Source organism: Nesoenas mayeri (assembly GCF_963082525.1).
Source record: "Nesoenas mayeri genome assembly, chromosome: 11".
In the NCBI taxonomy this organism is placed as follows: Eukaryota; Metazoa; Chordata; class Aves; order Columbiformes; family Columbidae; genus Nesoenas; species Nesoenas mayeri.
The window spans coordinates 4,389,975-4,414,720 of NC_137563.1; the positions used below are offsets into that span (position 1 = coordinate 4,389,975).

Here is a 24,746-nt window from a genome sequence, read left to right on the forward strand (position 1 = left end):
TTTCTTCTATACTTCACCTGATTTTTTTTCTACTATGCAACAGAATGGCAAAAAGAACTTCTAAATCCCTTCTTATTGTAAATTCTTCTATAATCCTCATCTAAACCTCAGCTGGCAGATCTGCAAGGGCACTTACAGGAAAGGATTTTACTAAAAAGGAGATGAAATGCATTCAGTATTTTTCAAACTTAATACAGTGTTTGCAGCAAACAGAAGTTTTCAGAAGTTCTCATGGAAATGTTTTCATGAGCTCATGTATAGATAGACTATTAGAAATCCAGTGGGTGCATAGAGTCTTCAGTCTTTTATTTTCAAGTTCAAACTCTGTGCTAAACTGCATTTAATATATTATTTTGGTTTCACTCCATAGTTTGGGCAGACCGTGCCAAATGAATGCATAATGTCAATGCTGTATCACTAAACAGTATCCGTTCTTCGTAAATAATGACTTCTGAATTGATGGGAGTATTTTCAAAATCAGCAACCATTCACCATGAGCGTGGATGTCAGAACCCAGCCCATTCTGAACTCAGCAACTTTTTGCTGAGCCATGGGAGCCAACACTCCGTAAGGCACAAGGCATCACAATGTACTTTGAAAGATAGATTTTCAATATCTGAAGTAGCAACCATCTCAACCGACTTTATGCTAAAAATGGAAATTACACCCTATGTGTGTAGGCACCTAAACAGCACAAGTAGAAAGATCCTAAGGAGACTGCTCTCCTAGCCTTTGGGGCATGCAGCCCCAACCTCCACAGATGACTACATGATCATGTACATGTAACACTGAACATATATCTTTTATGGCTAAGTCATGCAAAGAAAAGGAGAAAAGGAAGGTGCTCACTCACCTACAGTCCTGCCGAGGTTTGGGGATGTACCCTGGGTAAGCGCCCTCCGTGATCAGCTTGCACATCCTGCTGTCTCGGTCGGAGGGGAGCAGGGTGCTGGGTTTAACAAGCAGTCCAAGGCAGTGATCAAACGTGTTGCGCTCTTCTGGTCCATCTTCTGTAAAGAAGCAATGGCCCAGTGCATCGTAACCCACAACGTCCTTTACCTGCGTGTACAAAACAAAGCTCTGTGCTCAAATTTCATCCTTCAGTCACTACATAATAAGAAAAACTTTACATTAATGTCATACAGGAACTTTAGTATCCTCTTGAACTCAGGATGCATAAGCAAAAGGAAAAGCAAGATTGCTCCCTGCTCTTAAGAGCTTATAGTTTAAGCAATAACTCCAACACTTACATTTAATTAGAATTTGTCATCATCTAGGAAGTGCTCATTCCATTCTTTTCTCTGCCTGTGAAATCAGAGACTATCTTAGCATGAGGCTGGAAAAAACATGGGGTGGGGGATGAATGGAGGATGGTAGATGTTCAAATCACATCTGGGCTCATTCATCTTCACATGGAGTTACATGAGCAGCTACATAAAATGCATCTGAAAAATGCAGCTGAGCTGAAAAAATATTTTTTCAGGCTATCAGAGAGGCAGCAAGTTGTTTTCCAGACAGGCTGGCTTGTTTTAGGTTTGACCTGATCCTTTTTTCCAAGTTGTTGACAGAAGCTTTACTTGACCCTGAGACAAATCAGCTGGTGTTAATCAGTGCTGTTCTGGTTTTGGTTTGAATGTTGTTAACATTGGGATACCTTTGTGTTGGGCAGAACAATACCCATCGCCCCACTGAAAGATCTGAGAAAACAATTTCAGAAGCAGATATGTGAATTCAAAGCCTAAGGCTAGGACTGGATGAGAAACAACAGCCTTCAGACACACCATGTCCAACAAATCAGTTTGTAGTGGCTATGTCTGGGATATGGAAAATGAATTTCAGGTCTCCATTGGCCAGGTGGAGTGCTGGCTCTCCTGGGCTCTCTCCTTGCTCTTCCCATCAGCCATCACCCACCAACCATCTTGGACTTAGGAAAACTTCCTGACTAAGCCTAGTATGACACCAGTGTGCTCCTACAAATGCTTCTGAGGAAACAGCAATTGCCAAGGGGCAAAAGACAATATTAAAGTAGATAGAAGACTTATTTTTTATGGTGTCATTGAAAGAGCCATGCACACAAGTACCTGAATTATTTTTGTAAACAGTCCTGAGACATCTCTGTCACCTACATACCTCTTTCTTGAGGAAATGAGCACTAGCTTCAAATCAAATCCCAGGACTAGTGTTGAAATGATTACAAATATGTTTTCACATAAGAAAGAACACTTTGCTTGCCAAATCTATTACAAGCTTACATCTGCACACACATCTATTATGTATCATCCATGCTCCAGTGTAAATACTCAAATCTCTGAACACGAGTCATCACAGTAAATTAAACACAGCTAAAATGACCTGCAAAGTGGTGCATTCCTTTAAGCTACCTCACTGAAATTTACTGCTAACTTCCCCAATCTAATTAGATAATAGCTTTTGTAAGGTCAAGGTTTCTTTATTTTGGTGTAAAACATATGTACTAGACTGAATTGTCCTTCCTTGGAAGCAAGAGTTGTCCTAGTCTTGTAAAGGTTTACAGGATAGGAGAACATATCAGGAGAGTGACCTATCTTCAGAAGAAGTCTTCCAACATGTACAGGGAATCGTAATCACAGAGATGTCAGAATTGCACAGAAACTTCCACCAAAATCTATTGGTTTTCTCTCACACACAATAATACTGGAAAGACATGTAAGTAATGGTGCCATGACATTTAGATGATGGAGAAGGTTTTGGTAGATAAATGCTAGCCACTTCGTATGACCATTAATCTTCCCAGCCAGCAGAGCACTGCACCAAGACTGGGACATGAAAAGCTGCAGTGACCAGACCAAAGCTGGGGCAAAGCCCAGCTCTGTGCATGGGGAGTAACATGACAGGGGAACCCATCTCCTCATCTCCTAGTATGGGGAGAGGAATGTGCATCAGCAGAGGGGCTCAGAGCCAGCAAACACCTGTTGTTCTCCTAACTCATCCTTAAAATCCCACAGAACAACACAGAGTTATCAGCCAGGGACCTGGTCCTTAATATATTTGTTACCCTTCTTTGATTAATTACTTTTCCCCGTATCTCATCTCTTGGTCAGCTCTGACTTAGTTTCTTGTGCGTGTTTTCATGCACAAGCCCAATACTGAAATGCTTGGATAGCAAATGAGACGCTTGTTCCAAAATAACTTTTCCAATGGATTTATTTTTTTTTATTTCATTAAAACCCTCCTAATAGTCCATAATCTTACTTTAACCATGAATAATTTATGGCCAGATGATGGCCTTCATGGTAAAACAATTGCTGTGTAGTATAGCTGGATTACTAAAAGTAGATACCACTCAGGCAGTTAGATAGCACAACCTCTTATGCCATGAAGTACAGCTCTCCCCTGGATTCTGCCAGACTGTTTATTGAACTCCATTTAATTTTCCTCCCCAATGGCTGTTTCTATTTTAGCTCGCACACTGGGATTCAGTGGAGAGAGTGGGAATCAGAGCAAAGTTTCATACCCGGGATTGCAGTGGCATAACTAGGTGGGTTTACGGACAATGTACTAAAGAAAACATTGGGTAATTATTGCATTTTCCAACAATAATTGTGGCGAGAAAAGAATTTCTACAGATTTGTTTCCAGAAAGACCCTCTGTGCCTTCCAGTGAACATGAACTTGTAGACAAGTGCAGAATAGCTCATTAATGAAGTGAATTCATGTTAAGACAGTGATTCATAGTGTACTGTACAGATCTGTACATTTCTGCCATTGGGAATAACTGGGCACTCTTTTCTCCTAGTGTTTTCCACATGAGAATTTCTGAAGTGACATGACAAAAGTGATGGCAAAGGAAGCAGGGAAGCCTGTGTTACCATCCTGCTTTAATGACAATTAAAAAAACCTGATGGCCTTCTCCCATTTGCTAAGGCGTTTGCACAGGTGCTCTACTACAGTCATGCAAGAAGCCCCTTTGAAATCAGTAGCCTAATGATAAGGACATCATGAAATGCTGAGGTTTAATAGCCCTTCTAGATGTTTTGTATTGCTGTTTCTGAATTATGGCTTGTGTGCATCAAGTATGCTTTGGATCTACCTGATCTCAGAGGGAATGAATGTCACCTGGGGAAAGACAGAGCTCATCACTGTTTGCACAAATGGTCTTCGTGCCTGTAGAAACACGAAGGGTTGCCCAAGTAAAAAGATAACAGGTAACTAGGAAATGTATAGAACAATCATTGTACTCATCAGAGATTCACGTGGGTATCTGTGAATGTATCTGGGGCAGAAGGAAGAGGAGAGGAAGGAAAATAGAGTCAGAGAGCAGTTGAGGAGGTTGTGGTGGGATCACCTGATGACTCAAGGCATGGAGCTGCTTGACTACAGATGTCTATCACAGAGCAATGAAAAAACATTTAAGTGATGCAACCTTGGAGCACGACTTCTATGGTGCAACTGAACAAACCTGGTCAGAATGCTGTATTTCACTGGGGCTTTCTTTTCAGCTGTCAGCAATAATTATACAGTTAGAATAAAAAACAGGTGAAACGCTACAGGTAGATTTAGTATTCACACATTTTGATAAACTATAATCAACAGGGATTAAAGCCCTGACTAACATTTCAGACTATTTGTCCTAAATTCTAAGATTTCTCTTGCAAAGCACGGTTGTTTAGGGAATTGTGGCTGTTGAGCAACAGCAAGAGAATCAAGCTGCTTTCAGCAGCTACATCGTCCTGTCTAAATTTTACCATGCCATCTTGTCTGGAAAAGCCTGAGGACATGGATCCCTATGCCATGGATCCCCCACAGCACTGTTGTCATTTGGAGAAAGCACAAGAGACAGAACTATTTCCAAATGACCTATATGAACCCACCCGACTGACCGATAGCAAAAATGCCAGGCTCTCAGTATTTGGTTTGGCAAGTATTGATCACCAGGGAATGAAGATCTCACAGAAGCAGAGTTTTAGCTGGCCTGCAGCTCAACAGCTGTGCAACCTCTGTGCAGCCAGAGAACGCGTTTATGGTGCCACTGGTAACAGCCCATGCTGGTGTGACACATGAACCCTGCAACGCTGCCATTCCACTCTGCACATTGGCTGCATCCCGAGCGCCTGGGTTGGTGACTCTGGATTGGGAAGATGCCATATGACCCTGAACGCCTTATATAATTTATATAGTAGAATGTCTCTTTTTCTTCAGAAGCTGAGCTCATGTGATAGGTTTTTAGGATCATGTTATAAACTTAAAAGGACAGAGGTCAAACTCAAAACCTCAGATTCATAAATAGCAGATAAAAGCTACTCTGCTTCTGAAGCTGCAATTTCAATGCCCTTTCTTCAACTTCTGTGCATTTTAATTATGCCTGTGACTTTCTTTTCCAATTCTGCCACTTTTAGAGGCTGTAGCCTGCAGTCCTTGAGAAAAGGGAGATTTTAAGGCAAAGCCCTCCACATGCTACAGTCAGAAGGAAGCATTTTTTGGCAAGTAAAGGGCAAAAATCACGTCTTAGCTAGGGACTGAAATCAAGTGCTGTCCCCAAATAAGTTCAAGGAAAATAGGTTCTTAGAGGCTTCTACAATGAGATGGTAGAATAACTTTAGAACAGTGGTATGGGTACAAATTCCTAATGCACAGTGTCTATCCAGGTTACAACTGCCAATGATGTGTCTTCTCTTAAAACTGTTTCATATGGTAGCATATGGCTCTTAACTGTACAAATGTTCCTCTTCAGGACTCTCATGGACTTTTTTCATTTTGGAATACACTGCCCTCTCACCGAATGGGTGAGAGTTCTCTGCCTACAGAAATCCTGGCATTTAAGACTTTGTATTTGAGCTGATATGCGGGGAAAAGCTGTCGAGTCAAACCTGATGTTTATTTCACAGTTTCAGCAGCTCTGCTTTTGGGATAGATTTCTGCACATTTCATGAATACAGGTAAGAAACAGCTATCAGAAGCAGGATAAGAGTTAGGAAAGCCCTTCTGGGGTTACGTGCCAGTCTCCAGGTTACTCAGTAATGTAGCGTTGTTTTCCCTCTACATCTTTACTCCAAAGAAGAAGGCACCACTACATCTGAACATGTTCTTACCATCTCTGGTGTTCTGTAACTTGTCTGGTAAGCACAGATCATTTTATAGATTTATCCGAAAGGATTTCTTGCTTTGGAGAGCATCTCTGACAAATCAGAGCGCTGTGCATGCTTAATGTTGTGAATGGCATTGCAAACACAAACCACCATTACAGGAAAGATGAAGCACACTTAAACCTTCTGATTATCCTCTTTAAATTGCAAGCTGTCTGTCTATAGATAGATCTAGCTACTCATTAGAGATGGGCTGGTCTGCAGACATCTCTGCACACAGACAACAGCTCTGCCTGCTTTGAGTCACACACAGCCTACAGTGCCACATCAGCCTCCTCCTTTCTAATGCAGGTTGAAATATGCCTGGAATGTATAGACACACCATCAGGATGGGGGGAAGAGTCAGACACTAGCTCTAACAATACACATCACCCTGCAATAATTAACCTGCTTTCATGATATGAGGAAATATTTTAACTAGTGCCTGGATCTCTAAGGTAGACATTGGAGATTCTTACCAGTAAACCATTTGATCCATGGACTGTGACACAGCGGGAGAAGGTATGGTGGATGGAGGCATCCTTCACGTACGTTGGAGGGTTGTAGCCTCCTTTCTCGTCCACATCTCCAGCCATATGGAAGTGAATCGGGTAATGTCCCATTGTCTGCTGGCCCATGTATTTTAATTCTAGGCCTTCAATATGTGTAGCCTTAAAACCAAGACCAATCTGAAGAACAATGGAACATGAGTCAAAAAAACTGTTGAGCACAAGAAGTTATTTTAATATGGGAGTAGGAAGGGTTATACTGTTATTTGTTAGAGAGACTTACTGCCTAGAAGGGACTGTATGGCTGCAAGGTAAGGGAAAGAGGGTCATGGTGGCTAAGGAGACCATAGTTACTCTGTAATCCCACCACTGCTTCAACGGCCACATGTGACTTAATTTCAGAAGGAAAACCATTTGCATGTAATGGTTTCCATGAGTTTCAGTCAGCTGGGCCTAAATCAAACTCCCTGGCTGAGCACCAGCAGAATCTGGGGAAAACTGATATTGGGATGTGGAGATAGTATCTCAGATGGGTTGAGCACCAGCCTGGCTGGCTGAGCAACATCTGCAGGGATGTGAAGTGCACTTCAAAGCCAAGGGACAGGCAGCAGTGAGGTGGATCTGCTGCACTCTGGGGAGAGGCTGTTTGCTCAGCAGTTGACACGATGGATTTTTGCCTTTCTGCATCCTGGTTTCCTTGGTATGTGAAGGTGTGGGTGGAGGAAAGTGCAAGGAGAGGGCCCCAGACCTACCTTGATGTGTCCCCCAAAGGTGTCGAAATCAAAGAAGGAGCATAACTTGCTGCTGTACTCATAGCACCGCCCCTCCATCTCGCCCATCACCACCACGTTGCGGCTCAGCAGCCCCACTTCTGCCCGCATGTCAACACCATCAATGACTTCACCAATGTGGAGGTATGTTGCTTTCCCTAAAAGAACAAGATCCAGTTTCAGGGTTATTCTGCCAATGCTGCTGGTTTCCCCTTGTGCTTCCTGTGGTGGGGTTGGCATGATAATGAAAAGAGTCATTGAACCAGCAAAATCTGTTGGCTGACTCCTCAAAGGAGGGAAGGATGGAGCACAGGTGTCACCCAAGGTCTTGCTGAGCTATTTGCAAAAGAGGAAGTGGGGGTTTTGGTCTTAAGTCGCTTCATTTAGCCAGGGAGCTAAACCCACAGCCCGTTAGACAAAACACATTTCCTACCTTGAAAAGGGACAGAGATCACTCAAGAACTTTTTACTTTAGATAACAATCAGCTGTGTATGAACATCCAATGCAAAGGAAATTGATGATGTAGCTACCAAAGAGTCTAAATCCCCAAGGATAGCACAGCACTTCCTACAGTAAGACATTGAGAGCTGCTCAGATCCTGCAGCACTGCTCACAGGCGAGCATCAGTCTGATCCTGCTAATGCCGTGGCTGTGAATCTAAGCAAGGAGAGGATTGGGCACAGAAAGCCTTGTGGAAATTGTGGCTTGGGACAATTGCATCCAGCTTGTGGGCTGCAAAACCTCCTCCTGCCTGCCCTCCAAAACTTCTCAATTTTAGATCCGCCCATCTTTTAGATCTCTCCAACTTGCTCTCAACACTTCCCTTTGCCCTGGTGTAGTCAGAGTTGATAGGATCTTCCATGAACCCCATGCCACATCTCTCTTTGCCGAGCCACGTTGCTCATACCCCCGTCCACACACACCTGGCTCTGTGGTGGGGTTAAAAGCACAGAAAGCCTTCCCTGGCTGGACGAGAAAGGGGTGAAGTCCAGGCAGTGCAGATGTCTAGAAAGCAAAATAATCTCTTTGCTGTAACTTCATTCAAACATATTCACATTCCCTCCTTCCTTCTGTGGCTTTCTGCAGAGAATGCAGTTGGGAAAAGGTTCATCTTACTGACTACATTCTGTATTATTCCAGTAAAAATAAGTAATAAACTCTTTAAGTAAACACTGAACTTTCAGGAATGCTACACTTGCATGTATTTGATTTCAATGGAGTCGTTCAAAGCTGTAATTAGAAACAAATGGCAAGTCTGAAGCCTGGCTATCGCTGCAAAGCACTTTATGCTTAAGCGGAGGTGCCAAGTTGAGGGGAGGATTCTGAACATTGAAACCATCTTGTTTTTAACCAAAACATGATGCTTCGGCTTTATAGCAAAGACAAGAAAATACCATTCACTCCCTCTTCCTCCTGGAGCTGAGAGCAGTGTAGTTTGATGGTAATGTTGGGATTTGGGAAGGGTGAGTGCTCCGCCTTGCTCCAAGACCACTGTGTTGCAGGACGGGGTTCACACTGCTATGCGTGCCCTCTGCCTTGGCACCTCCACCTCCAAAATAGTATGAACACGTGGAAAAACACCATTAACTAGAGGAGTGGTGATGGCAGGATGGGTGGGTGTTTTTACCCAGGGCTGCGGTGGGAAGATGTGGCTCCTCTGAGCTCTGTGTCCAGAGCCAGAAACAACGGTCTGCAAAGGCAAAGAGGTTTGCACTTCACCCACGTTTGTGATTGCCTCCCTAGAAAGATGCTGGGCTTCCCCATGTTGTTGCTCTGAAGCCAGTGAGCCTCATTGCGTGTGTGGCCAAAACCAGAGCCAGCTCTCCCAAAAAGTAGCTTCGCTGTCCTTATTCACGTACATTTACAAAGCCACTGCCGTGAGTGTCCTCCACACAAGGACATTCTGTGTTGGACCCTTGAGTGAGTCTGCTAAGCAACACAGCCTCTCATTATGAAACTGTTTTTAAGCTGTTATTTTTCAGTTTCCCCCGGAGCTGACCTTTCCTTGATTTACTGAAATGCAGGAAGAAGTTCAGATAATCACAAGAACATCCTATTTCAAGCCACATCTCCAGGATTTGTAGCAGTGAAATTAGATAGGCAGTTTTGTTATTCATGTGCTGAGCTCTAGAATAATAAATGTCATGCTTGCATGTATTTAATTTAATTTAACACTAGTCCAGACATGCAAAATAGTGTAAGCACTGACAGGAATGTTAAATACGGACTAACCAGTTTCTAAATATAACTTCTTGGGTGCATGTTTTTCACATTGTGCTTTTGCTGACTTGACTTGTTTGGAGATAAAAGGAGAGATGGAAAGCAATTCCCTTCCAACATAGAAATGGATTTTGAATAATAGCTCCTTTAACAGAATTTTGAAAAACAAACCTATCTTCTTGGCAGCCTGAAATTCAAGCTCCCCATGGCAATGGGGCCAAGTTCCTGAAACAGCTCACGGGAGACAAACCAGACAAACCCTGGCACAAGAGCCCTCAGGTGCTGCAAATACCTGTGGGAAACCAGCACCCCAGGACCAGGCGCTTCCCAGGGAGCTGGGAGCACCACGATGTGCATTTATAGACAATTCATAGACATGCGGCACTCTGAAAGAAGCCACTGGGCCATGTTTAGGAAAAAAAGCAAAAGAGAGGCTGCTTTGTGGCGAGTTCAGGGAGTTCACACAGGGATGGGAGCCTCTCACTCTGCAAAGCTGCAGATTTGAAGCTTGCAGACAGCATGTGGAGGCTTCCCAGGGAGCGGTCACGATATCTGAGACCCTGGGCACTTGACCATGGGCAAACCCAAGCCAGGGGTTTGCGAACTGGCATTAGAGTGGTGATACTGAAAAGGCAACACTGTGCTTTGAACGTGGGAGGAACGTTGTCTGCTGCTTCAGCGTCAAAGCGGGTGCCAGTGATTGCCCAACTGCAAACAGCCCCAGGGGTCACTGATTCACCATCTCCTCCTTTGGGCTTGGTCTTGCTGCATCCCTCACAGACACATGTTGCCTCGCCAGCAAGCCAGGCTTGTGCCATGTTATAATCTAAACCAAACAAAGCCTTGCAGTGACACGGATTACGTCTTCCCACAACAGGTCTGTGCAACAGACAGGGAAAAACGCCCTGGATTTGCTGCTCCATTTGTCACACCGGCACCTCCAGTTAGCAAAATGTAAATTAGCAGGGAACAACTTCTTTAATGTGTGGGCTTGCCTGGTAGAAGTCTTGATTCAGCAAAATTCATGCTCATTACTCAAGATAGTGACTATTAAAGTCACCAGTTGTTGGTGAGGACAAGGTAATTATTAAAAGAAAGTATGCATTAAGATAAACCTAGATGATAGGGCATGCTTAAATCAACAAAGCAGTTCAAAGCAGAGTCCCTCCAAACCGTACAAAGCTCCAGCAAAACCTGTCACACTTGAACCTACCTATAAAACCTGGGTCACAGGCTTTATCAAACCTAAGGAGGGTGGAATTTTAAAACTATTTCAGCTGCTGGAAGGGTGCTGAGCTCTGGAAAGTTAGACAGATGTCTCTGAAAACCCTCCCAGGTACACTCATGCATTCCTAAATGCCTTGGCTCTAAATGACACAAACTGCTAAATATTCCTTTCAGAAGTGAAACAGACATTTGAAGGTCTGGGTTTGGTGAAGATAAAGTAGAGCTAAGACCTTCTCTCTCATGGTCTTTTCCTGTTTCCTAAATGAGAGATTTTAAAGGAAATGCTGAACACAAACTTGTTTGTTCAGCCCATGTAATCTAGTGATGGTGAATCCTTCAGGGCATCTTTAAAATCAGTGCAACTCATTGTAGATGCCAGCCCAGACCTCTGTCAGATTTATCATTTTGTCAAATGTTTGTCATCACTGGTAATGCCCCTATTGCTTATATTTAATAACCAACAAATGTGCACACAGGCACCCTGTCAAATCCTCATTATTCTGAATTATGTTGATGGGGTTTGCTATTGCATCCCTAAGCCACAAGCCTGTAATGCAATGCAGCATGGTTTGGGTGAGCTGACCAGATTCTTGACTCACGCAGTACAACCCGGTGTCTTAAGGAATAAATATTCCTTGAGTTAATAACTTTTCCATGGAAAATCAAGTTTCCAGTAAAAAGACATACAGCAGAAAGGATGAAAGTTTATAAGGAGTTCAGAGCTAACTAAACCATCTTGGGACAGATTCCTGCTGGGTAGCTCATCCTATTTTAGCCCTTCAACCCTTGTGTCCTTCAAGGTGTCCTGCAAAAGCTGGAAATACACCCTCCGCTGTAGAAGCGTGAAGAGCCTTGAGTTCACATTCATATTATTAATTACATATTTAAATGCTGCATTGGATCAAAGCCTCTGTAGCTGTCTGGTTTCAAGGCTGAAATGAGTGGATCTTATTGCTGCAGATAGATGTGACAAGAGGATTGATATGGACTGAGGGCAGCACATCTGCTCATTCTAGCTTTAATTGAGCATTGAGAGGTCTCTGTCAGGTCTGTTAGCGTTTTCTCCCAATTGCAGTGTCACGCTCTTCCATAAGGCCGCTCACATCCCACCCCATGCCCTCTTTCTGCAGCAGCTACTTAGCAATCTACTGACATAATTCTGTACATTCTAGGCTTTTCCCTTCTGACCTTCCAGTTTTTCCTCACCTTAACCTGATATATAAGTTCTTGCAACTGGGATGGGAAGATTAGGCAAGTCTGGTGGACAAATACATTGAATCCTTACTTAAATCAGGCTCAAACTCAACCCTTCCAAACCACCATGTAAACATGAGTACGTTTCTTTCAATTCTGCTTCTAAACAATTCTCACAGGTAGAAGAAAAATCACTGACGGACTGTTAGAAAGGGCCATTTCACAACATTTCCTGCCCAGCCCTCAAGCACCAGGGATGTCTTAAAACAAGAGCTTTTGGCAAGTTCCAGCCAAAGTGATGCCAACTTCTGAACAGAACACCCTAAATCTCTAAAAGTTTCTGAATTTTGATAGTGGAGTAACTTCTCCCATCCTTACAGCAGAAGATGAATGCTGACACAGGCTGTGCAGTTGTTAGAGAATTATGTATTCACATTTTTATTTTGAAGTTCTCTGCATGAAGAAGATCACAGTAAACTCTGTATCTCTATAGTATTTGCAACCCAATAGGCAGGATTTAAGATATGTGTGCTTGTAATCATAGATTCATCAGTACGTGGGATAATTGGAGTAATTATGCCAGGCAGAGATAGATTTTTCATGTTTTATCAAGAGCCTATAGGAGCACAAAAGAGCATTTCATCATTTTTGTTCCATGGTGAAACTTATCAGCATTGGTAGTAACTTCATACAGAGCAACCAAGATGCAGATAAGACTTGTTTCCCAGGGAAACTAGACAAAATACTTGATCTTTCCTACTATCCAGTTCTATCATAACAACACAACCCTTCCTTCCTTCCTTCCTCCTCCCTCCCTCTGCCCTGTACCATTGTCCCTCCCCAAACCTTGTGAAGTTGGGAGATCAAACAGTTTTAATCTGTTCCCACAGAGAAAATAATCTAGGCAGAAAAATGACAAGTGAAAATAAAGTTAAACAAAGGAGGTGAGTGGAGAAAAAACTTCCATTTAAGTGAGAGTCCGTTTCACTGGGAGCAGGACCTGCAGAGCCAAGTCCTTGTGCACGCTGCGCTTACTCATGGGAGCTGCAGTTTTGAAATCAGTGCAATTATTTCAATAACAGAGTGCACAAAATCAGTACCTGGGTGCCTTCCCTCCCTCTCTGCACTGAAATTTGCAGAAGTCCACTGTTAGACATCTAAATTCTACAAAAACCTTATGGGAATTGAGTATTAACTCTCATAAGCTGTTTTGAAATGACCAGCCTCTAATCAATTCATTTCTAGCAAGCAAAGCAAGTATGAGTTTTCAGCAGGAAGTAACGAATATAAATAGGACATGAGCTAACTAGTGAGTTTGACTTATTTGGCACAATACGCTAAACCATGTCTATTAAAATATTATTAAATGATGAGAGCATCAATTATAATTAAACCTTAGTATGCCAAGTGGCTGCCACACCAAATTGTCTGTCCACAAAGCAGAGGTTTTCTGCCTTTTTTTTAAACAAAGAGATTCTTAAGTAGTTCAGACCTGACATTTAGGCTTCATTTACAAAAAGAATGGAAAGGAAAAAAAAATAAAGATTAAAAGGGAAATAAACCATCATAGGTAGGAATGGTTTTATCATTTGTCTTTCAAAGGGCAGACTTTTGAAGTTCTCAGCTTCTAAACTAAATCTCTTTGAAAAATTAGGCCATTCCACTTATTACAAATTTACATCACTCTGAGACTCCCTACATAAATATATCTGTGTGGAGGTCTTTTCTTGGGAGGAGCAAAGCAATCTTGAATATCTCACATCAGGAAAGGAAGGCAGACATTTATGATTAATGTCTTCACACACAACTAATACCCTAATGCCACCGTGCAAGCGTGGGTTGTGCAGAGGCTGCTCACCCATGCTAAGGACTTGATTCTCCCTTCACACAATGTTTGATGAGCCACTGGGACAAATAAAGCCCTATTTAACACAAATCTCACAGGTAATTAATGGAACCCCAACAAGTTTCATCAAAGTCAGAGCCTGATCGCAGGACAGTGGATTCATACATGCACACCCATGCACAAAGAGGTTTTTGTGCAAGTCAAGATCTCAGAGCAGTGGTGTTCACCTCCTCCAGCAATGAGTCCAGCTCAGAACCCACCACCATGGTATTGCCACCCCCCCGACAGGGCAGGGAGGGGGCAGGCAGAGCTGTGCTGAGTGCAGGCAGCTGCAGGCATTGTGGTGAGGAGGAGGCATGGAATGCACCCACCTCTTGGCTCATTAGTGCTCCTTGTTGTGGCTAATTACACGTCATGGCACAGGGCAATGGATGAAGTTACACCATAGCTGGGCACAGAGCAGCTCAAGGACATCCTGCTCCTAAAGGAAGGGGAGACCTCGACCTTGCCCAGGTTTAATTTCATCTAGACTGAACTTAGAATCAGGCAGATTATTTTATTTTCTAGTGTGAATGTGCTTTTGTTACAAGAAAGTTGGATATGATTTTTATTATTGGACCAGATTTTGCCTTGATTTATATAATCAGTGAAATCCCATTGACGTCAATAGAGTTGCCTGGATATAAGCAAGGGCAGACTTTGGCCCTGGTGTTCATGTCATTTGTGGTAATAAAAGGAATGTCCTAATTCTCCTAAAGAGTAATCGGAGACCAAGAGCATGATTACTTTAACAAGTCTTTCCACTGTTTCTTTACTTGAAATTCACATGAACTTTTTTATTAACCCTTGATTAATATTCTTCAACTACCTTAGTTGCTGTTGTTATAGAAGACAAATGCAATTACGTGAATTTCACACACACATTAGATTATGGGAAGCCTATAAGAAATATTCCTATGCCATCTTTATTTTTACTGACGATCTTCCAAGATCATCTCCATGATGTGACTCGTATCATACCAGTTTTTCCAATACCTCAAAAGTTGCTCAAGAAAAATATTCAACTTGGACATATGTCTTCTTTGAAAGTACTAATCATTTTAAGTCATAAGACTATGATACATTCAAACTGTGAATAACATTTTTCTTGGCTTGATGAGCGTCTCTCTTTCAGGCCATCCAACAATGAATGGCTAGAGCTCTGTGGGGAGGCAGTTGCCAAAGGAAGTATATTCGTACCTTCCAGAAGATGTTGCATCACAGATAATGGTGAAGTGGTTCAGTTCACAGAATGAGCAAACTCCCTGGTGCATTGGATATTCCAAGTGCACTCATGGTTTCTCAGAAAGATCTTGCTGTAAAAAAAAACCCTCTGCCTAGAGCAATTGCCACTGTGTAAGCAAAGGATAATGTAACGTGCATTTACTGCCAGGCAGATGCTGCCTTGGAAATATGGCTTCAGCTGTTACATCCTTTTATACAGTAAAATAATTTCTACTTTTTCAAAGTATAGCAATTAAAAGTTCTTGATCTATTCACAGAACAGGCAGTTCACACGGTATTTCTATGTTACGTTTATCAGTGTGCCAAAGTCTAGTTCTAGAAGGAAAAGAACACTTCACAGACTCACTCCCGCTCTGGATTTCACTTTTATGTTCATATCAGTAACAGTCTGTGCTTCATCACAGTTATGCTACTTAATTGGACTTAGAATCTGAAGTCCACTTTACAGTCATTTTCATCAAGAGCAATTTGTTCTGGATTTGAGCTAGTCACCTTCAAGAGAAAAACGCTTTGGCTCTGCAAAGTTTCCTGCTCCTCCTGCTCAGCCCTTCACCACACTGTCTCCATCCCAGACTAACGTGAGCAGCACTTCACCGGCTCCATCTCCCCCAGCGCTGTGGCTCAGGGCAACTCGCCTGCCACGTGATGCCAGAAGTTTAGTTAATACATCACCCCTAAGGAATGCCATCTAGAGACACAGTGAAAGAGAAAACAGTAGCTTCAGTAGTACAAAACAGTATTTCTAAAATGTAAGATTACAGTTCTTGTGAAACATAACTTTCTCAGGAAAAGAGCCAGCTGCTCATTACTTCACAGCTTCACAGTCTCTCATGGTCTGCTCCTGCCCTCACTCATTCTGTGCTCAACTCCTGCTTGCTAGGAAGTGATCCAGTTTCAAATACAGTTATGTAAAACTGAACAATTCAAATACATGAGATGTACTTGTCTGTCTTAAATAAATACATTAATTCAATAATGTGTCTGGGGACAAAAAAACGGAGTCAGCTACAAAAAGGGAAGGCAGAAAGGAACCAGAATCAAATTAGATGTCTTTGAAGCACAGAAGGCCTGTGTTTCCCAAAAGCATCTAAAAACTAGATGTCAGATTCAAGTGTGTGTCTTTCAATTCTTTGCAATTCTTAATGGAAACACCTTAGCACAAGTGACAGAATTTGTGAACAGTAACACACCAGCATGACAAGATGAAGCCCCTTACCTGCTACCTTGACCTGGGTGGGTCTGCAGGCTCTGCAGGGCAGGACCTGGAACTCCTCCGCCTGGTACATGGAGTAGTCAGTGCTTGCAACCACCAGCCTGTCACCAGGTTTCCATGAGCTCACATCATCCATCAGATTCAGGACGGTGCTGTTCACATTGGTGTCAATGGTCACTGTAAGCTTTGGTTTCACTGAAAAGCCAAAATAGTGGAGAATTCAGTTAATCTTATCAGAATACGCCTGGTTTTTGTTGTTGGTTTTTTTTTCCCTCCCTGAAACACCACCAAAAATAATGATTTCTTCATGCAACAAAAAAAATAGTTAACTCTTCCAAATATGCTTTTTACTGGCTTTGGCTTGGAAAGCAAACAAACAAGAAAGTGTTTTCCTTTAGTTGCAGGCAGGTGGATTTTCCACTAAGCCCAGGACTAAATTTAAATGTAGCTTTTAGAGGCTGATTTTCACCACACCCACTTAGCAGCAGCGCTTGTGGGTGCTGGGCACTGTTATTCTCAGCAGCCAAGTGGTCTTTAACATAACGACTGTTTTTTCCAGAAAAACAACCATTTTCCACCCTCTTTTTCCCACCAGCCGAGTGCTGAAGAATCCTAATGACCTGTCTAATGACCAGGCTAGGGACAGTGGTGTTGGAATTAATAACTACAAACCAAAGCATTACTTTCAAAACCCGTTGTCTTCGCAAACTCTGATTGACGAATCTTACCTCATCTCAAAATGCTTTAGCAAAAGACAAGATATTTACAGGAAGGGACTTGCCAAGTATTTGCCAGAGCCTCGCTGGGTTTTGAGACACCACCCTGTTGCCTCTGTTAGTGCTCAGGAATTTTTCCTGACATAAATCTTCAGCTGTTTTATCTTTGTTCATGTCAATAGCTTAGCTGAAGTTTCAGCTTGGGGAGTGACTCAAGTTGTTCTTACACCAAACAATGGCCAGTTATGGAAAGACAATATTTCTGCTTTTCCCTGGTCCGGCTTTCAAACATGGGGCACGTACCAGATCTGCCACACAGGAACCGTACTCGGTAGTTCTGACAGCCCTCGCCCGTCTGGTCCTTGCCGTGGCACAGAAACCTGTAATCGTGGCCACTCTTGTAGAAAACCTCAGTTGTTAAATTAGCTCCATCAAGCGTCATTGCCTGGAATGAGAACAGAAATCTAAACCAGGTGATACCCTGAGGTGGAAGGGTTTCACCAAAACATCGATGCCGTTGCTTTGTTTTGGGTGATGCACAACAGTTGTATAACAAAACACGGTGACTGTTGTGTGTGCTATCCAGCCGGCACTCCAGCTGGTGCTCAAACACAGCTATTTTATCCTCAAGCTGCACAGATTATTGCTAGGTGCATGCCTTCCTCCCGTGTCTATATTAAGACCATGCGCTTTTTTGGGAGGAGTATTCTAAGCTTCACTAACATCTGCCTTGGTGCCCTAGATTTTCTCTTGCAGTTGGTTCGAGGGCAGATGAAAACACTCAACACAGATGCTTGCACTCAAATGAACTCATAGTTTCAAGCCTCTTCCCTGCACTCATTTAATTGCTTGTGGCTAGGTGATGTCTGAACCTTGCAGAAGAAAGAGGTGGGGGTCTTATTTCTTCTTTGCATGGATCAGTCTCTAAGAAAAAAAAGAGACAAAGTGGCTCTAATACCCAGCAAGGATTGAGAAGAGGTGGCCTTTTCTCACACACAAGTACCAGCCTTGAGAGAAAAGGCTGTATCATAGCAAGAAGCAGAGGGATATGTAGGCTCTCCTGTGTTCCTGCTGGAGCAATGTCACCCCTCAGGGTAATGTTAAATTTCACAGTCTGGCTCTAAAGCTTGCGATTCTCCTGACCCTTTCACAAAAACGTGCTGCATTGCACTGGGCAATCCAAATATCACCTGCGTTTTAACACGGCACTGGGAGATAAGCCATCTTTCAACTAAGGGTCTGATCCTGATTCCCTCAGTCATACAGACCTTCCTTATTAATGCATACATCCCGCCGCCATGTATAGGATTAACACTGTCAGCAGAAGGAATGTGCCTGTGGCTGTGCTGTGCTTCTGTTATTATCATCATATCTTCAGTTTTCTTCTATGGAGCATAGCTGGAGCAGGCCAGCTGCTATAAATCAGTGTGACTTTATGAAAGTAATGAGCAACACCAGATTACACTACCTGAGGATTTGCCCTCAGATCTGCAAGATAAACTCAAAAATGTCTCTCTTTAGTAAACATGAAAAAAAAAGTAACTGTCATTTAACAGAAGAGATAAAAGGTTTGTTTCTTGAACAGAAGAATATCTTTCTTGTTTCTCTTTTAATGTGCATGCTAGAAAGGGCTGTATCACAACAAACATCTGACCCCTTTTTTGAACTACGTTGTCACCACTAATATATGTATATGGAGGCAGAAATGAATGTGGATTTTCTAAGAGCTGGCAGAAAATTATAGGGCAGTTTTTTCCTTTCTGTTCAAGAGGAGAGTTTAAAACATCTAGCCCTGGAAACTTTCACTCATACTGTCAGCATTCCCGTTTACTTCAATAGCCACATTCTTGTGAATAAGAACAACTCCTCTGGTTCACAGTATGCAGGAACCTGAGGTTCAGCCTCCCACAGACATCAAGTATTTTATTGTCTTTTGCAGGGCAATGCTTCTGCTGTAGATGTTTTACCAGGTAGATATATAAAGTATATGGTGAGGATCTGCAAAAAAAGGCTTGGTTTTTACTCCTCACTTTTTTTTTAGTTTGTCCTTAAAGAGGCTTTTGCAGTCTCAGAAAAGGTATATGATTTCTGCTCAGCATGCCAGACTGATGGCATCAGTATTATGTTTAGCCCCAAATAGAATTCAGATTTCTTCCCACAGAGAAAAAAACCTGACTCCAAGAAATGGCTGCAAGCTCACCAATACTTTTCCAACCTTCTACAGCTGGTAGCTTTACCATCTCATTACATTGTGTGATTAATTTTTTAGGTAGGTTCCATTCCAGGACCATTTAAAAAACTGAAATTTTCATGTGTTTTTTTCTTTTTAATCTTCCAGCAGGGAACCACATATTTCATGATAGCATCTGTGCTGTCCATGATCCCATCTGTACTCCTTTTCATGCCAGAAGCCAGAAAGGCTCTCAGTTCTATAAACTTTTGTCTCAGAATGATACAAGGCTGGATACCAGATCTTATTGGTTATGTATGAGAGCAGTAAAATAGTCAATGTCTTTTATTTAGAAACAAAAATTACCATCAGGCACAATTATTTGGGGATTCAGGGTCAGTCCAAAGAGGACTTGATGCTGTAAAGCAAGTGGTAAGCTGACCTACCTGTATGTCAATGGGTTGCCTACAGATTTTATCAGGATAAGCAGCTTTGAAGTCAGAAAGCTTCTCCATGTCCTTAGATCTCACTTTATCAGGCTTCTCAAACCACTCTGTCCATTCGACATCTGGAGACAAGCGCAAACAAGGAAAGTCATTTGAAAGTCAAGCTTGAATGCAGCAACAATGCATGAAGCATAATATGATCTCAGATATCATGCACAGGTTTCTTCACTGATGATCTGATTCCTGCCTCTTCCTGCCACTCTGTCAGCTGCTTTTAATGATGCTGTGAAGTGTAACCAGCCAAGGGAGAGCAGAGTTATTAAAAGCGACACAATTGGAGTATGCACTATGAGCATTATTAATAGGTATGGATTTTGGATCTGTGTCCTCCTTAGCTGCCTTTTCTGATCTTCAGATCAAGTTACAACCAGTTACTCTATGTTGTCTGAAACATGGACATGACGACTATGCAGTCAAAAGCAGTAAGAGGTTGTGTGTGATCTCTTAGATCATAAGAGATGGAATTTCATACCCAATGCAGTAAAAGGAAAAAGGATCCCAGTTATTCAGAGAGTCCTGGAGACAATTGGGGAAAGAATCTGCGTGTGTTCTTTACTGGTGTTAGCAGCAATGTAAATAACAGCTAGCAAGTTCACTCTTCCCAAATGGAAAAGTATTGCAATAAAAAGGATGATTCACCCTATTTGTCAACTGTCTGCCACTGAATTAAATGGCACACAGACCTCTTACCTTGAACCCACTCACTGGTTGAGGAGACATTAAAATATTCTCCATTCTCAGCTTGGAATAGTTTGAATACTTTGGCCACAGCTGACCCTTTGTGACCTGTAAAAAAAATAAACATTGGTAAAATACCTGAATGCGATCAATAAAAGTCAGAGCTGAAAAGGTAACAGACCACGTGTGTGTTTGCATATTTTGGCTACGTTATCCAGAATTAGCCCTGCAAAGCTTCCAGAAAAATTTACTGATCCTGGAATGAGGTTTCAGACACTTTTACAACTGCTTGGACAATCAGGAGGAAAAATCTTCAAAAATCAAGACAGGATAAAAACCCCAGTGATTTGTAATATATTGCTATTTTTGTTTGATGTTGCAGTGAGCCACATTGTTAGGTGCTCTTGAAAATGCCATGAAAAGACACAGTAAGACTCAACAGGGTTTGTTCCATAGCTTTGTGTCTAAGAGATCTGAGCTCAACAGAGTTACATGGGTTTACACTGATGCAGAATCTCACCTTTTCATCTCAGGGTTTGGAAAACCCAGGTTACATCCCACTCAACTGCCTCAGCTGTGTTAATGGGAAGAAGCAACATATAATATACAGAGAACATTCAGTTAAATATGTCTAGCCATCAATTGCTCGCAGCTTTGATGTAAAGCAATATCAAGTGAAAACACCATTGACCAAATTAATCCAGCCATAACTCCAATAATTTCCAGAGATAATGTCAAGCCAGCATTTTGTGCATTAATCACCTTGATATTCAATGTGGTCCTCAACAGAAGAGAAGGGATTTCCTTTAATGGTAATAAAACTCCATGGGTGCCTGGAAAATGAAAACGAGAAATGATCCAATTATGTCATGTCTGAGATGCATATTTTTTACATCACTGTGTTCTTGCATTTCTCAGGGGCACCATATACAAAACAGTCTGATTAGTGTGACAGGCAGCTTTGTTAAAATTAAAAATATATTAAAACTCTATATTTCTTCAGTAAATATATCAAAAGAGAAGGAAGTTCCAAGACAAATTCCTACTTAATACACTCCTATAACAAGTGTGTTTCTTTTCTAAATGAATGTTTAAAAAGGCTTGTGTGTGACAGACCCATAGGACACTGGCAGCTCCTTGGGGAGCCTGAAAATCTTTCGAGTGTGTGTGTTTGTGCACACTTGCACACACAAAAGAATACGAAAAGAAGCCACTTCTGCATAAGTAAATTTAGCTCACGCTGGAACCTTGTATATCACAATAGTTCTTTGGAATGACCCATGAGAATTTCTAAAAGACAGACTGGCTGGTAAAGGGCAATAAAAACTACCTAGTCAGTCTCTGGATATCTAGTTTCCTTGTTTTGAACATTGAACAGGGATAAAGGTTTATGAGTCTGAATTGTCTTTTCAAATCTGATCCTATTTCAGAAGTAAGTTCATTACCGCCTGAAGGTTATTGGTTGAGTGGGTTCAATAGCTATCAGCAACACTGGAGAATGACCACATGGATGAGCAAGCAATGGAGACAGAGAGCAAAGTGCCTCCCAGCCTTGGGGTGAACTCAATTAGTGGGGGTCAGGAGGGAGTTTTATCTTTGAAATAGAAACAGTTCAAGCATATCTGCTCTTAATGACTAACAGAATAAAAAATACGCTTTTAGGGTTGTAGGGAGACTGTCACCCCCACCTTGAATTTAGCAAACGGTCCCATAGATTAAATCATGTCTCTATTAGTATAAATACCCCGTGATTTCAATTGCATGAAGGTTCACCCTTGAGTCTTGCAGGTCACCTTACATTTACCATCTGCTGGTATAAACGAACTTATGAAACACTCTGGGACTTCAGAAGAAAACATATACAGACATTGACAGATAGCCACAAATCACCACCGGCCTGAGCTGAGATTCACAGCCCTGGGCTTTGGGGTTGGCAGGAGCAGGTTCTGGGCAGCACTGGTGCACCCCATGCCATGCCCAGGCCCCCCACATTAATAATAATAATAATAATAATAATAATAATAATTATTATTATTATTATTATTATTATTATTATTACTACTACTACTACTACTACTACTATTACTACTATTATTATTACTACTATTATTACTATTATGATTACTATTATGATTACTATGATTACTACTATTATTATTTTGGCATCAACTTTGAGACAAGTGACAAAAAAGACAACAGCCCCCAAATAAACTGAAAAATAATCTAAAGAATAAGAAGCTAGCTAGTTCTGCAGCTCAAGCTTTGGCACGATTTCTTATGTTAAAATACTTGTGTCTTCCAGTTATTTTGTCACTAAAAATAGTTTTAAAGTCATTCAACCCCAGCACATGAGGCCACAGGCAATCTGTTCGGGCTATATGAAATAAAGGGACCAGTAAATCCAGAGCCGAACCAGCAATATTCAGGTCGGATTCAAAAGAGAACAATTGTGTCATGAAGCACTGAAAGGCTTAATTTATTAGTAGAAGAAAGGAAGGGAAAAAAAAGCTTATGCGTAAGAGAACAAACTGAGTTTTCCAAAGAACTACAATAGAGGAGGAATGCAAGATTTTCCTTTCATTCCTAATATTCTGGACTCAGCAAACAGGCAACTGGAAGAGATGCCAGCAGCACAGAAACATTCTTGGATAAATCAGCATTGCTTACTGGCTCTTCTACAGCAAGGGGGAGTTGCACAACTTTACAATCTGGCTGAATATGGAGCAACTGCAGATATAGACAGGAATTTGTCCATATAACTCCTGCCATCACCCCAGCCAGAAAACAACCCAGTCTATGGCTGAATAGCCTGACTTATGTGGTATCTCACAAAATGTGAAACAGAAATGTCCTGTGCCAAATTACTGCCTGGGGCTTACACCATCATTGTCTGGGTGATGTCCATGGTCAGTCCCAGCCATGGGCAGGGAGTGGAGTGGAAGTTCAGTTTGTATAAGGAGAAAAGCCTGGACACATCTGACAAAGCTGCCTGTCTTCCCCTCTGCCATCTAACTGTCTTTGTAAAGCTGGTTACAGCTGCCATCCAGACAATGTTTTTTTGTGAGTTTTTTTGAAACTCGATGAACTTAAGTGCTGAGAACACTCCCCAAAATAGCCTTTTAAATAATGCACCAAGATGTAGGTATTTTTCCACATACCACTATGCTGGCAGAAGACAATATTTACCAACTACTACCACATTAGGGTACCCACAATGTCCCTATTATTTATATAAGGAAATAATGTGGGATTTCAGATGACAGCATGGCAAGGATTAGCTTTTTGACTGCAAACAATAGCAACGCTGAAAGTCACACTTCCATGGATGAATTTCTATGCTATTTCCATTATAAGCATTTGTGACAAAGAAGTGAGAAACTAGCATTAAAACACCACAGCAACCTAAAAACATCAAGTGCAATTTGCTTTTATAAACATATGAAAAACCCATCAACTTCTTCATGTTGCACCATTGGAAAAAAACCCAAAAAAAGTACAATGTTCAAAAATATTTTCCTGTTTCCCTAATTCCAGTGTTTGAAAAGAAACCCAGCAGGCTACTGGGCTCTAGTATGGGTTCTGGGTATTTGAGAGCAAGCACTGCACTGATGGAGACAGCGTGGTTTTAAAGGCTATTTCTGCAACCTTGGTTGAGTCTTTGAAAAGCGTTATCTGGTGCACAGGAGTCCCTGTGGTATTTGACACAAACACTTCATCAAACAACTAAAATGTTACTTCATCTGAATGTGCCCAGCTGACACATGTCTGCTCCCACAGAGTCACTTCTCCCCACAAGGCAGATTTTTGGTCATGTTCTGCAGTGACACCCTTAGTGTTTCTTCAAAAAAAAAGCTACATAAATTCAGATAAACACAGCGAATATAATGGCTACAGTTGGGTAAATAGCACATACTCTCAACAGTGTGTGTGCCAACACAGACACTCTACTGGCCACAGAAGTATTTACAGTCCACAGCATAAATTCATGCTTGCTAAATTTCTGTGCTACACAAGTCCCCAGATATGTATTGGACAAGCTGAAGAAGATGCTGTATGTATGTCTATATGTATTTATCCAGGGCTACATGGCTATAATTCTACCCTCCTTAATGTTCAGCCCATCCAATCTACTGTGTATATGTAGATATGCTTCTTAAATCTTTGGGGGATAGGAACAATATCTTGGAAAAACATATTTTAAAATGTGAATCGTATGCTATTCCTCAATCTGCTAATAATAATACCCAATATAGAGACAGAGCGCATCGTAAACTATCTGATTAACTTCTAAAACTTCACATTGAGAAATTTC

At 41.8% G+C, this 24,746-nt stretch overlaps 1 protein-coding gene across 1 annotated transcript in view; it reads right to left on the minus strand.

Annotated features, from left to right (window-relative positions):
* Positions 1 to 24,746, minus strand: part of CEMIP (cell migration inducing hyaluronidase 1) — a gene marked incomplete at both ends in the record, with an annotated part of 50,991 nt that overhangs the window by 20,677 nt on the left and 5,568 nt on the right. Inside the window, 8 exons of the mRNA XM_080350883.1 lie at positions 854 to 1,059; positions 6,580 to 6,789; positions 7,362 to 7,537; positions 16,368 to 16,559; positions 17,384 to 17,525; positions 19,697 to 19,818; positions 20,447 to 20,542; positions 21,197 to 21,267. Coding sequence (XP_080207009.1) covers positions 854 to 1,059; positions 6,580 to 6,789; positions 7,362 to 7,537; positions 16,368 to 16,559; positions 17,384 to 17,525; positions 19,697 to 19,818; positions 20,447 to 20,542; positions 21,197 to 21,267 — 1,215 coding nt within the window. The remainder of the gene's footprint in view (positions 1 to 853; positions 1,060 to 6,579; positions 6,790 to 7,361; positions 7,538 to 16,367; positions 16,560 to 17,383; positions 17,526 to 19,696; positions 19,819 to 20,446; positions 20,543 to 21,196; positions 21,268 to 24,746) is intronic.